General features: G+C 48.4%; 3 protein-coding genes across 6 annotated transcripts in view; 2 read left to right on the forward strand and 1 right to left on the reverse strand.

Annotated features, from left to right (window-relative positions):
• LOC119842642 (zinc finger protein 239-like) overlaps positions 1–12,231 on the forward strand; it is a 1,225,455-nt gene that overhangs the window by 1,070,943 nt on the left and 142,281 nt on the right. The gene's annotated exons all lie outside the window — the stretch shown is intronic.
• Positions 1–12,231, forward strand: part of LOC119843367 (zinc finger protein 664-like) — a 1,158,238-nt gene that overhangs the window by 922,077 nt on the left and 223,930 nt on the right. The gene's annotated exons all lie outside the window — the stretch shown is intronic.
• Positions 8,041–9,538, reverse strand: LOC119842637 (histone H1-like). Its single transcript, XM_038371034.2, has one exon. The coding sequence runs from the start codon at positions 9,242–9,244 to the stop codon at positions 8,708–8,710; it is 537 nt and encodes a 178-aa protein (XP_038226962.1). The 5' UTR covers positions 9,245–9,538; the 3' UTR covers positions 8,041–8,707.

The following is a 12,231-nucleotide window of genomic DNA, read 5'->3' on the forward strand; positions in this document are numbered from 1 at the left end:
ATAAGGGTATGTCTACACAGGAATGAAAAAATCCAGAGGTGCCCCAGGTCAACTGAGTCCAGATCACCAGGCTCATGCTCTGGGGATGAAAAGTTGCTGGGTCGATGTTTGGCTCGGGAACCAGCCCAAACCCAAATGTGTACACAGAGATTTAGCCCCACAGCCTGAGCACCATGATCCTGAGTCAGTTGACCTCGGTCAGGTGCCAGAGGTCTTTTAATCTGTGTAGACATACCCTAAAAGACCTACCAAAGAGTCCACTATTAGATAGCTTACACCTAATTTACATGGAGTTGTGCAGGCCCTACTACAGACAAATACATACAAACCCAAAGCCATGTGCTTTGGATTCCCCGGGTGCCATATACAAAATTCGGGAAATGAAATGGATTGGGAATGGGGAGGGGGGAGAATTTAGGATGCCTGATTTTTGTCCTTATGTAAATTTCTTTCACTTAAAATTCTTCCTCCCCTTCATCTTTTGTGCAAACAGAGTGGTTGATGAAGGTGGGAGGCTGGTGGGGAAGGGAGGGGGAAGTGTAGTGGTATTTGGGCAGGGTGTGATTAATGAATAAGTTACTAGGGGCTGCAAAAAACCTAGCCCTCGTGGTTAGGGAGGAAACCTCAAAAATGTGGTCACCTTGGCAGTGACGTCTGCCTGAGTTTGTAGAGAACCTGAGACAATAGCTCTGGGAGTGGGGGGGAGAGATGCCCTGAGTTTAATCAATCGAGCAACATCTGCCCAAGTTTTCAGAGAACCTAAGAGAATAGGTACTAATGCGGAAAGTGGAGTAGATGATACATCTGAGGGAAGGGAACAGAAGGAGACTCCGCCAATTGGAAGGCATGAGATGCACTGTCCTAGGGTTGGGGGTTCCATGACCACCGCTCCCAAGAGAAGGAGGCGGGTGGTTGGGGACTCCCTCCTCAGGGGGACTGAGTCATCTATCTGCCGCCCTGACCGGGAAAACCGAGAAGTCTGCTGCTTGCCAGGAGCTAGGATTCACGATGTGACGGAGGGACTGTTGAGACTCATCAAGACCTCGGATCGCTACCCCTTCCTGCTTCTCCAGGTGGGCACCAATGATACTGCCAAGAATGACCTTGAGCGGATCACCGCAGACTACGTGGCTCTGGGAAGAAGGATAAAGGAGTTTGAGGTGCAAGTGGTGTTCTCGTCCATCCTCCCCATGGAAGGAAAAGGCCTGGGTAGAGACCGTTGAATCGTGGAAGTCAACGAATGGCTACGAAGGTGGTGTCGGAGAGAAGGCTTTGGATTCTTTGACCATGGGATGGTGTTCCAAGAAGGAGGCGTGCTAGGCAGAGACGGGCTCCACCTAACGAAGAGAGGGAAGAGCATCTTCGCAAGCAGGCTGGCTAACCTAGTGAGGAAAGCTATAAAGTAGGTTCACCGGGGGAAGGAGACCAAAGCCCTGAGGTAAGTGGGGAAGTGGGATACTGGGAGGAAGCATGAGCAGGAGCGCGCGAGATGGGAGGGCTCCTGCCTTATACTGAGAAAGAGGGATGATCAGCGAGTTATCTCAAGTGCCTATACACAAATGCAAGAAGCCTGGGAAACAAGCAGGGGGAACTGGAAGTCCTGGCACAGTCAAGGAATTATGATGTGATTGGAATAACAGAGACTTGGTGGGATAACTCACATGACTGGAGTACTGTCATGGATGGATATAAACTGTTCAGGAAGGACAGGCAGGGCAGAAAATAGAGTTGCATTGTATGTAAGGGAGCAGTATGACTGCTCAGAGCTCAAGTATGAAAAACCTGAGAGTCTCTGGATTAAGTTTAGAAGTGTGAGCAACAAAGGTGATGTCATGGTGGGAGTCTGCTATAGACCACCGGACCAGGGGGATGAGGTGGACGAGGGTTTCTTCCGGCAACTCACAGAAGTTACTAGATCGCAGGCCCTGGTTCTCATGGGAGACTTCAATCATCCTGGTATCTGCTGGGAGAGCAATACAGTGGTGCACAGACAATCCAGGAAGTTTTTGGAAAGTGTAGGGGCAATTTCCTGGTGCAAGTGCTGGAGGAACCAACTAGGGGCAGAGCTCTTCTTGACCTGCTGCTCACAAACTGGGAAGAATTAGAGGGGAAGCAAAAGTGGATGGGAACTCGGGAGGCAGTGACCATGAGATGGTCGAGTTCAGGATCCTAACACAGGGAAGAAAGGAGAGCAGCAGAATACGGACCGGGGACTTCAGAAAAGCAGACTTTGACTCCCTCAGGGAACTGATGGGCAGGATCCCCTGGGAGAATAACATGAGGGGGAAAGGAGTCCAGGGGAGCTGTCTGTATTTTAAAGAATCCTTATTGAGGTTACCGGGACAAACCATCCCGATACGTAGAAAGAATAGTAAATATGGCAGGCCACCAGCTTGGCTTAACAGTGAAATCCTTGCTGATCTTAAACACAAAAAAGAAGTTTACAAGAAGTGGAAGATTGGAGAAATGACCAGGGAAAAGTATAATAATATTGCTCGGGCATGCAGGAGTGAAATCAGGAAGGTCAAATCACACCTGGAGTTGCAGCTAGCAAGAGATGTTAAGAGTAACAAGAAGGGTTTCTTCAGATATGTTAGCAACAAGAAGAAAGTCAAGGAAAGTGTGGGCCCCTTACTGAATGAGGGAGGCAACCTATTGACAGAGGATGTGGAAAAAGCTAATGTACTCAATGCTTTTTTTGCCTCTGTCTTCACAGACAAGGTCAGCTCCCAGACTATTGTACTGGGCAGCACAGCATGGGGAGGAGGTGACCAGCCCTCTGTGGAGAAAGAAGTGGTTCGGGACTATTTAGAAAAGCTGAACGAGCACAAGTTCATGGAGCCAGATGCGCTGCATCCGAGAGTGCTAAAGGAGTTGGCAGATGTGATTGCAGAGCCATTGGCCATTATCTTTGAAAACTCATGGTGATCAGGGGAGGTACCGGAAAACTGGAAAAAGGCTAATGTAGTGCGCATCTTTAAAAAAGGGAAGAAGGAGGATCCTGGGAACTACAGGCCAGTCAGTCTCACCTCAGTCCCTGGAAAAATCATGGAGCAGGTCCTCAAGGAATCAATTCTGACGCACTTAGAGGAGAGGAAAGTGATCAGGAACAGGCAGCATGGATTCACCAAGGGCAAGTCATCCCTGACTAATCTAATTGCCTTCTATGACGACATAACTGGCTCTGTGGATGAGGGGAAAGCAGTGGACATGTTGTTCCTTGAGTTTAGCAAAGCTTTTGACACCATCTCCCACAGTATTCTTGCCAGCAAGTTAAAGAAGTATGGGCTGGATGAATGGACTATAGGGTGGATAGAAAGTTGGCTAGATTGTCGGGCTGAATGGGTAGTGATCAATGGCTCCATGTCTAGTTGGCAGCAGGTATCAAGTGGAGTGCCCCAAGGGTCGGTCCTCGAGCTGGTTTTGTTCAATATCTTCATAAGTGATCTGGAGGATGGTGTGGATTGCACCCTCAGCAAGTTTGCAGATGACACTAAACTGGGAGGAGAGGTAGATACGCTGGAGGGTAGGGATAGGATACAGAGGGCCCTAGACAAATTAGAGGATTGGGCCAAAAGAAATCTGATGAGGTTCAACAAGGCAAGTGCCAGAGCCCTGCACTTAGGACGGAAGAATCCCATGCACCGCTACAGACTAGGGACCGAGTGGCTAGGCAGCAGTTCTGCAGAAAAGGACCTAGGGGTTACAGTGGACGAGAAGCTGGATATAAGTCAACAGTGTGCCCTTGTTGCCAAGAAGGCCAATGGCATTTTGGGATGTATAAGTAGGGGCATTGCCAGCAGATCGAGGGATGTGATCATTCCCCTCTATTCGACATTAGTGAGGCCTCATCTGGAATACTGTGTCCAGTTTTGGGCCCCACACTACAAGAAGGATGTGGAAAAATTGGAAAACGTCCAGCGGAGGGCAACAAAAATGATTGGGGGACTGGAACACATGACTTATGAGGAGAGGCTGTGGGAACTGGGATTGTTTAGTCTGCGGAAGAGAAGAATGAGGGGGGATTTAATAGCTGCTTTCAACTACCTGAAAGGGGGTTCCAAAGTGGATGGATCTAGACTGTTCTCAGTGGTAGCAGATGACAGAACAAGGAGTAATGGTCTCAAGTTGCAGTGGGGGAGATTTAGGTTGGATATTAGGAAAAACTTTTTCACTAGGAGGGTGGTGAAACACTGGAATGCGTTACCTAGGGAGGTGGTGGAATCTCCTTCCTTAGAAGTTTTTAAGATCAGGCTTGACAAAGCCCTGGCTGGGATGATTTAGTTGGGGATTGGTCCTGCTTTGAGCAAGGGGTTGGACTAGATGACCTCCTGAGGTCCCTTCCAAGCCTGATATTCTATGATTCTATGAATAGCTCTGAGTGGAGGGAACCACCTTGTGTAATTCAATGAGGTGTTAACTCCCAGGCCCAGTCCTTGGGGAGAGGGGACCAGCTACCAACCCAACACCAGCAGGGGACTCTGTCTGTGGTAAGAGGGGAAGAGCACAGCCTCCCCTCACCACCAAGCAAAGGCATCTCAGCTGCATATGTATGTATGTGTGGGGTGTGGAGCAGGGCCCCCGTACTGCCTTTCTAGAGGCACTCCCTGCTGCTCCCCAAGGGAGAGAGCTCACTGCTTCTGCTCCTGACAGGCAATACCAAATCTAGCTCCTACCTAGCACTGTGCATTAGTAGAGCCAAAGTTCTTTACAAAGTAGGGCAGTAGCATTATACCCATAGTACAGGTAGAGAAACTGAGGCATGAGGACAGGGACATGGCTTGCCCAGAAGTCTGCCGGGGCAGGGAGAGCGATTGCCTCGGGGCCAGCCATAGGGAAAATTGTGCCCTCAGCGAATTTGTATTTTGATGCCCCTGGCCCCTGCGGGTGTGGTACCCCCCATTGCCCCTGGCCCCCGTGGGCTCCCCAGGTTCCCCATCTCCTTCACTCCTAACCCCTGCACTGTGCCCCCTTTGCCTCTAACTCCAGCACCCTCTTCGTGCGCTCCTAACCCCTGCCCCCAACTCCTCTATTGTGCCCCCTTTGCCCCAAATCCCTACACTCCCCTCCTGTGCCTCTAATCCCTGCCCCCTCCTTCACATCTAACCCCTGCATTCCCTTCCTGCACCCATGTGGAGAAATTGACCTGCATGCATGAAGCAGTTGGCATTGCTGCTCGGTCACCCCCCCCCCCGGAGCAGTGAAGGGGGGTGCGAGGAGCAGTGTCAGGGCTCATTGCATTCTGGTCACTTTCCCCAGCTGGGCTGTGTAAGGAGAGGAGAGGAGAGCAGCAGCCCAGGTGGGGAAAGTGACTTGGATGCTCGGAGTGCTTGGTGTTGCTCCTCACTCCCCCACTTACAGCCCCCTAGAGGGGCATAGAGGAACATGGGGGGGGAGGGAGGGAGCAGTATCTGTGCATCACCACTCGCCCCTCCCCCCATGTTCCTCCGCCAGGAGGAAGCAGAATGAAATCTGGGTGCCCCCCGCCCCCACAGAGCACTGCCCTGCCAGCCGCGAGCAGCTTCTGACTCTACACCAGCACAGAGCACATCTACGCTGCTGAACGGCGCCCCTTGACCATGGCGCCCCAGGCAGTCGCCCAGGTGGCCTACCCCTAAAGCCGTCCCTGTGGTGAGGGCTTCGGCTGGGGGTGCGGGCTCCGGGGTGGGGCCAGAAATGAGGAGTTCAGAGTGTGGGAGCTCCTCCTTCCCCAGGCCATGGCGGGAGATCCAGCTCCTCTGGCTGCTCCCACCGGCCACGGGGGTCACAGAAAGTGCCCCTCCAAAAGCAGCCAAATTTTCATCCCAGTGCACGCCCCTGCTTTAGTTAAAGATTAATCTCTAATTCCTGGAGACTCTTCAGTAGATTCTCACAGCAGTAGCTCCAGGTGAACCAGGCTGTGACCTGTGTATTTACTAGTGCTCCTTAGGCAGATCAGGTTCCCTTGTTCACTGGACGGGCTGTCATTTTGAAAAAAGTAAACTCTTAGGAGATCAGCTGACTATAAGTCAGTTCCAGGTAGGGAAATCCTCCCAGTTGCTACTCCAAGTTGGGTATCTCATGTTTCATCTGCCCTGGATTATTTTAAAGACCCAGTGATGATTATAGACTGCAGGCACAATTTCTGCTGAGCCTGCATAACCCAGTGCTGGCTGGGGGAGATGGAGACCACCATCTCCTGTCCTCAGTGCAGGGAAACAGCTCAGCAAACAAGCAGCAGGCCAAACCGGCAGCTAATGAATGTTGTAGAAATAACCAGACCAATGAATTTCTAGGCAGCCAAAGGAGCAGGAGGGGAGAGGGTGTGTGGGAGACACCAGGAGGCCCTGAAACCATTCTACAAAGAGGATCAACCCCCCCCCCGGCCTGGTGTGTGACAGATCCAGGGCTCACCGAGCTCACATGAAGGAGGCTGCCCAAGAGTACAAGGTAGGAAATCTTTGTCTAGTGTCATAGACAATTGTTCTGGATTTTAACTACCATTTAATTCCATTGCAGTTTGCTTCTGGGGCCTGATTTATTTCTCCCTGTTATTATAACAAAGACCTGGCTAGGATGATTTAGTTGGGGATTGGACCAGGTGACCTCCTGAGATCCCTTCCAACCCTATAACTTAGGGCTGTAAAAAAACAACTGGGAGAACTAGGTATGTAAGGTCCCTCAAAAATATAAAATAATAAAACTTTTCTGTTCTACATTACTATCAAAATACCACCAGCAACTCAACTGAACCGTCTTTCTACCTAGACGGGTAACCGACTACTGCGCCGGCCCGAGCTCCTTTATAGTGCGTGAAGAGGACCTGAAGGAAGACTGAGACCTCTTACCCTGCGGCCCTCGGGTAACACTGCCCCCTGGCGGGTTCCAGCAGCGAACAGCAACTCCTCGCTACCTGGATATGGAAATTAAAGGAAGCGTTCCGCCCATTCGCCTTTTCATTGGTTTGTTTGGGAAACCAATCAAACGGCACTGACTTTTGAAGGAAAATATAGAGTTGTTTCATGGCGGGGGAAATGGAAAGTGACTTTTGCTCCCACTCTTACTTGGAAACTATTGCTCACAGGGACTGGGGCTGTATGGTCTGACCGCGCCTAGCATAGTTGGGCTTCGTTCCTGATCGGGGTTTCAGTTTGATGTATCAATACAATGAAATATTTGCTAAAATAATCCCTTAATTCTACCTCTATCCATTTACAAAGCACAAGTGCTATACCCGAATGGGTGGGGAATGTTTTTTTTTTCCACATGTCGTTCCCGGAGAAAGAAACCAGAATCCTTATCACAGAGGAGCACCCCAAAAGGTGTTTGTGTGTGTGTGTGGGGGGGGTTGTTTTCTTTTTTTTTCTCTTAATACAGGGGAGGTGCTGTGGCCCAGCAAAGGATCTTTGTTTCATTCCTACATTTTTCTCCCAAGTGGTAGCAAGAACACAGCGCCTCGTTCATAAATCCATGAATGTTCCTAAAGGAGCCAAACTATATCCCGCTATTGTAGTGAGAACAAAGCGAATCGGTGGGACATCTGCCGGTGGGAAGGTGTCTCTCTTAGTGGAACAGCTCACAAATTACTGTCTTCTAAAAAGACCACGAGATAAACTTCATTGTTTTTTACTTTGTTTGTTTTTTACAGGACCAGGACAGCGGAGCTCTGAAAACGAAGGTTGCTCTTGAAATCCGGAGCGACTTTTCTGACCAGGCGCTAGCTAGGAAAGCAGTTTAGGGAGGAGCCGCAATAGCAAACCTTCTGCAGCGCCACAAATGCTAAATCGATACCGATTAATCTTTTTCATCCCACTTGCAGCAAGATCATGCTTCCGAACAGTGTTAGGTGCCTGCTGACTCTGTGGCATCTCCCCCAAGTAGATTTCCGAGCAATCTGCCTTGGTCTCACCTCAACCAGACAGCGAATGTCTCAACATTGCTACACCACAAAATACAAAAGCACCAATCACATAACATGACCAAATGCATCCGATGAAGTGAGCTGTAGCTCACGAAAGCTTATGCTCTAATAAATTTGTTAGTCTCTACGGTGCCACAAGTACTCCTTTGCTAATCACATAACTACAACAGGAAATACGGTACAACTTTGAGCTCATATATAGAGGCAAGGTCGGGTGCTAATTGGATGAAAAGACGAATAATTGGTAGAGCGTTTGAGGGGGAGGACAGGGATTGGGCAGGGGAAGGAGGCCTGCAGTTTCTTTGGGCAGTAGGTTACCGCTTTGCTGGACCTAATAGGAAACAGGCACCAGTAAAAGCCCGGCCTCCAGTTCCCCGCTAGAATCGTTGTTAAAGAGACAAACGTGGATGTAAATGTCCGAGTCAAAGTGTATTGAGGTTACAATTTTGATCATTAGTACGGAGTAAAATGATCTTTTTAAAGTCTGTGTTTACGTGAGGATTTTTTTCCATGAGACTCTTTTTTCGGGGGAGGACAATTTTATTATTTAAAAAATCAACTTTGAATATTTTTCCATAGGAAATTTTTGGATTTTTTGTATTGTCCAATGTAAATCTTATCATCGTGAATAGATGCACAGAATAAAATTCCAAATCAAAGATTTCCATCCAAAACGCATCTTTGCTGGTAAACGCTCACACCGCACCGCCCGTGCTCTTCCGCCGAAACATTAGCTCATTTAGTGAGAATTGAAGGTGGCTCTTAAAAGAGCCTTTGAGTTTATATTAGCGGACAAGGAATGTGCTTTTAATGGCTCTTGACAGCAGCTTTGCCGCGAGGGGCAGCCCTCCCCTTGGGTCTGGCCGCGTTCTTTCGAACCTTGGGTTTTTTAACAGCTAGCTTGGTCTCCCTGCCGGGCCCCTTTGCTTTCCTAGCTGCTGTGAGGTTCATTTTTTTCGGAGATCTCCTGGCTACTATCTGGGTTTTGGGTCTCTTGAGGGACGTTTTTTTCTTCGTTGTTTTCAAGGCGCCTCCCTTCTTCTGGTGCTTATTGACCCTGAAAGATCCCGAGACCCCGCTGCCCGTCACCCGCTGCAGCAGCCCTTTGCTAACGAGAGAGCTGAGCGCCGCCTTCAGGCGACCGTTGTTCTTCTGCACGTCGTACCCCTCAGCCAAGAGCGCCTTTTTGATGGCAGCCAGAGAAGCGCCCTTGCGGGCTGTAGAGACGCAAACAGCCCGCAGAATGAGGTCGGGGAGAGACGGCCTCCCTCTTTTCTTGGGTGGAAGAGTAGCTAGAGCTACGTCTGAGGAAGAAGTCTGGAGAATGGAGCTCAAATCTCGCATGTCTCCCCCCTGTATTCACGGCCACAAGAGCCGCCGCCGCCGCCGCCTGCCTGCTGTAGCAACTGCTACTACTATCGCCGCCGCCGCCGCCTCTTATCTGCAAAGTGATAAGCTCCCACGAAGCTTTCAGGACTCTCCGCTCCAAACTGATCTCACTGGCCCCCTCCCGGGTTTTATATAGAGCAGAACCCGACGCAACCGACTCAACTAACTCGCCGCGCGCACCGCCTCCCCCGACGGCGGACGCAACAGAATCAATGAGCCTCCCAGCGTCACATAAATCTGTGTTTCTGAAACTCCCCTGATCTCTAATTTTAAAAGTCCCAGTGGCTTTTTGCTCAATTAATGTAGACGTCCCCAGGCTAGAAGTGTTAGGCGTTTTCATTCGCTGCATTTTTTGAGCCACCGAATGAGCTCCCCTCGCCCGAAATCAACAAAACCCTCGATTTATCCATGGGCCTGTCCCCCAAAAGTAAACAAAAGGGTTTAATCTTAAATTACAATTAATTTTTTGTACCTACCCTCAAGATATCGAGGGAACAGTAGTAAGGCGGAGTGAGGTATCCCACACAAAGAAATTAAATGATTTCCTTCTTTGTCTTTTTGTGCAGTGCTCTTCCAAAGACAAACAAGAAACACACCTAGGCTTCCCCATACTCTCCTATGGATTTGTCTACTTTCAAAAGGAAATAAATATCTCTAGTTTTCTGTCATAGTAAAACATTACCAAGTACTTTAAACGTACTGCTATTTTAATTTATATAGGGATGCATCCTACTCTCATTCACCTGGCTGAAATTAATGTCAAAACATCCATTTACTTCAGTAGAAAGTGCAAAAGTTAGAGAAAACTATAGGATACACATGCAGAAAAAAATGTAACAGGGAGGAAGAATAATTATTTTCATGTGTTTGGCAAATTATTTTGTTTGAAGGTATAGATTTTTAGTAAAAGGGGAAGCTAATTATGATATGATACTTTAGGTTTTACAACAGAGGCATTTTATTTTATTTCGTTGTATTAAAACCTTTATATTTGTGAAGAATTTAGAACCCGATTGTTTTATGCCTCTGGCTTAAAGGTATTAACCTGTAACCTGCAAAAGTGGCTAGAAGCTATGGGTGCCTCAAATGTCGAGTTCCCAGCACCAGACTATGGGGGGGGGGGAAGAGAAGTAGTGGTTTGATTGAAGTTGATAATTCAGGTGCTACAGTTGCTGTCTCACATTACAGGATCAAAGTGACATCCAACATAACCGTATAATCGAAAAGGAATAACTTTAAAACGGACAAGAATGATTTAACACAATAATTACCCTGCAGGACTCAAAATTATTGAGAAAAAGACTTTAGGATTGGATAGTTATATAAATAACAAGATCATTTACACTTAGCATTACAAGGAGAGAGAAGAAACAAAGCGGGGGGACCTAGAAAGGACAAACCCACTCGCGCTTTAGGACAAAATCCAAGCAGCCTCGACTTCCCTGGAGCTTGCTGTATGTGGACGGGCGCGATAAATTCCGTGGCAATGCGCTCAGACATGTAATTTGCGGTAGAATTCAAGATACTCAGGACCTTAGAAAACATGCCCGGGTTCCCATGTGAACCTACTTTATCATCTCCTACAAGTACGCGGAATAAAACTCTTTCCTCTTTTTCTTTACGGCATCACCAATCAGCATCTGTCTACATTTCTTCATTGTACAAACACACACCTGTCTCCCTATTCTTTTCCCTACAAAACAAGAAAACGTAGGAGCGCGGAGTTCCCATTTATTAAGTAGTGTCGGACCTGAAGGGAGACTGAGACCGCCTACCGTCTAATCTTTCGCTACTTTACAAGTCTCACCCTTCTTCATTTCTATATCTACCCATCACCCCTCGCTTTCTTGATGTGCAATTAAGGATCCAAACATTTCTCCTTTTCATTAGCTCATCCGGCAACCAAGCAAAAATAGAACCAATGTTTCCCCGCCTCTAAAGTATCTGTCATGAAATTAAAATGCCGTAGTGTAAACCCTTCTCTTATCCTTATTCTAGAGAATATCCCGAGAAAATGATGGAATTTTAACAGTAATTTGAAGAAAAAAAAGAAAAAGATTTTTGTTTCCTTAGTTGGGGAGCAGATCCGAAATTTGTGTATATTTTTCCTGCCAGAGCTTTATTGTTTTAGTTTATCTGATCACCAAACTCTGGTGAATGAAACATCCTCACCAGGAGAACATACCACGCAGGTTGTTAGTGCTGAGGAGCAGGGGATGGAACCAGGTTGATTCGGGTTGCGTCAGACACTGGGCTATAACTACCCCTCGGGCTGCAGCTGCCGGGCCCGGCTTCAGTCTGCGGCACCCTGAGGTGCAGGAGGCGACGAGCTTGATTTTCAGGCTGAGCCGGAGCAAGTAGAGAACAACTATCAAAAACAGAAAACGCAGCGCCTCTTGTATCTACCCAGATGAACACAGATCAGCCAGCTCGCCCTTCCCAGGCGCCAACCAGCAAGAGAACCAAGCGAAAGAAGAGGAAGGCGGTGCTGATAACTCGAAAAGACCGGGAAGGTTTTGCCCACTTCATTCTCCAGACCGTGGATTTCTCCAAGCACTCCGGAGAGGTCTCCCTGGGAGTCATCAGGAAAGAGCTGGCGGCGGGGGGGATCGATGTCAAGAAGAACAAAGCCCGCATCAAAGCGGGGCTCAGGAAGCTGGTCTCCACGACTGCCTTGCTTAGGGTTCCGGGCTCCTACAAGCTTATCGCAGAAGCGAAGCTACCCCCTCAGCTGGTGAAGAAGGACAAATCGTCAAAGAAGCAGGGGGCTGAGAAAATCAGAAGAAAAAAAAAAAAGCAGCGAAGAAAAAAGCCATGAAGAAAGCAGGGGATCTTGTGGATCAGGAAGAGGAAACTGGAGAAACTGTCGCTTCTGTATCCTTTGTGCAGTGGGAAGCATCTCTCGAGGGGAAGTCCTAAAAGGCATAATTCTACCGATTCAT

This window comes from Dermochelys coriacea, chromosome 14 (assembly GCF_009764565.3).
Source record: "Dermochelys coriacea isolate rDerCor1 chromosome 14, rDerCor1.pri.v4, whole genome shotgun sequence".
Classification (NCBI taxonomy): Eukaryota; Metazoa; Chordata; order Testudines; family Dermochelyidae; genus Dermochelys; species Dermochelys coriacea.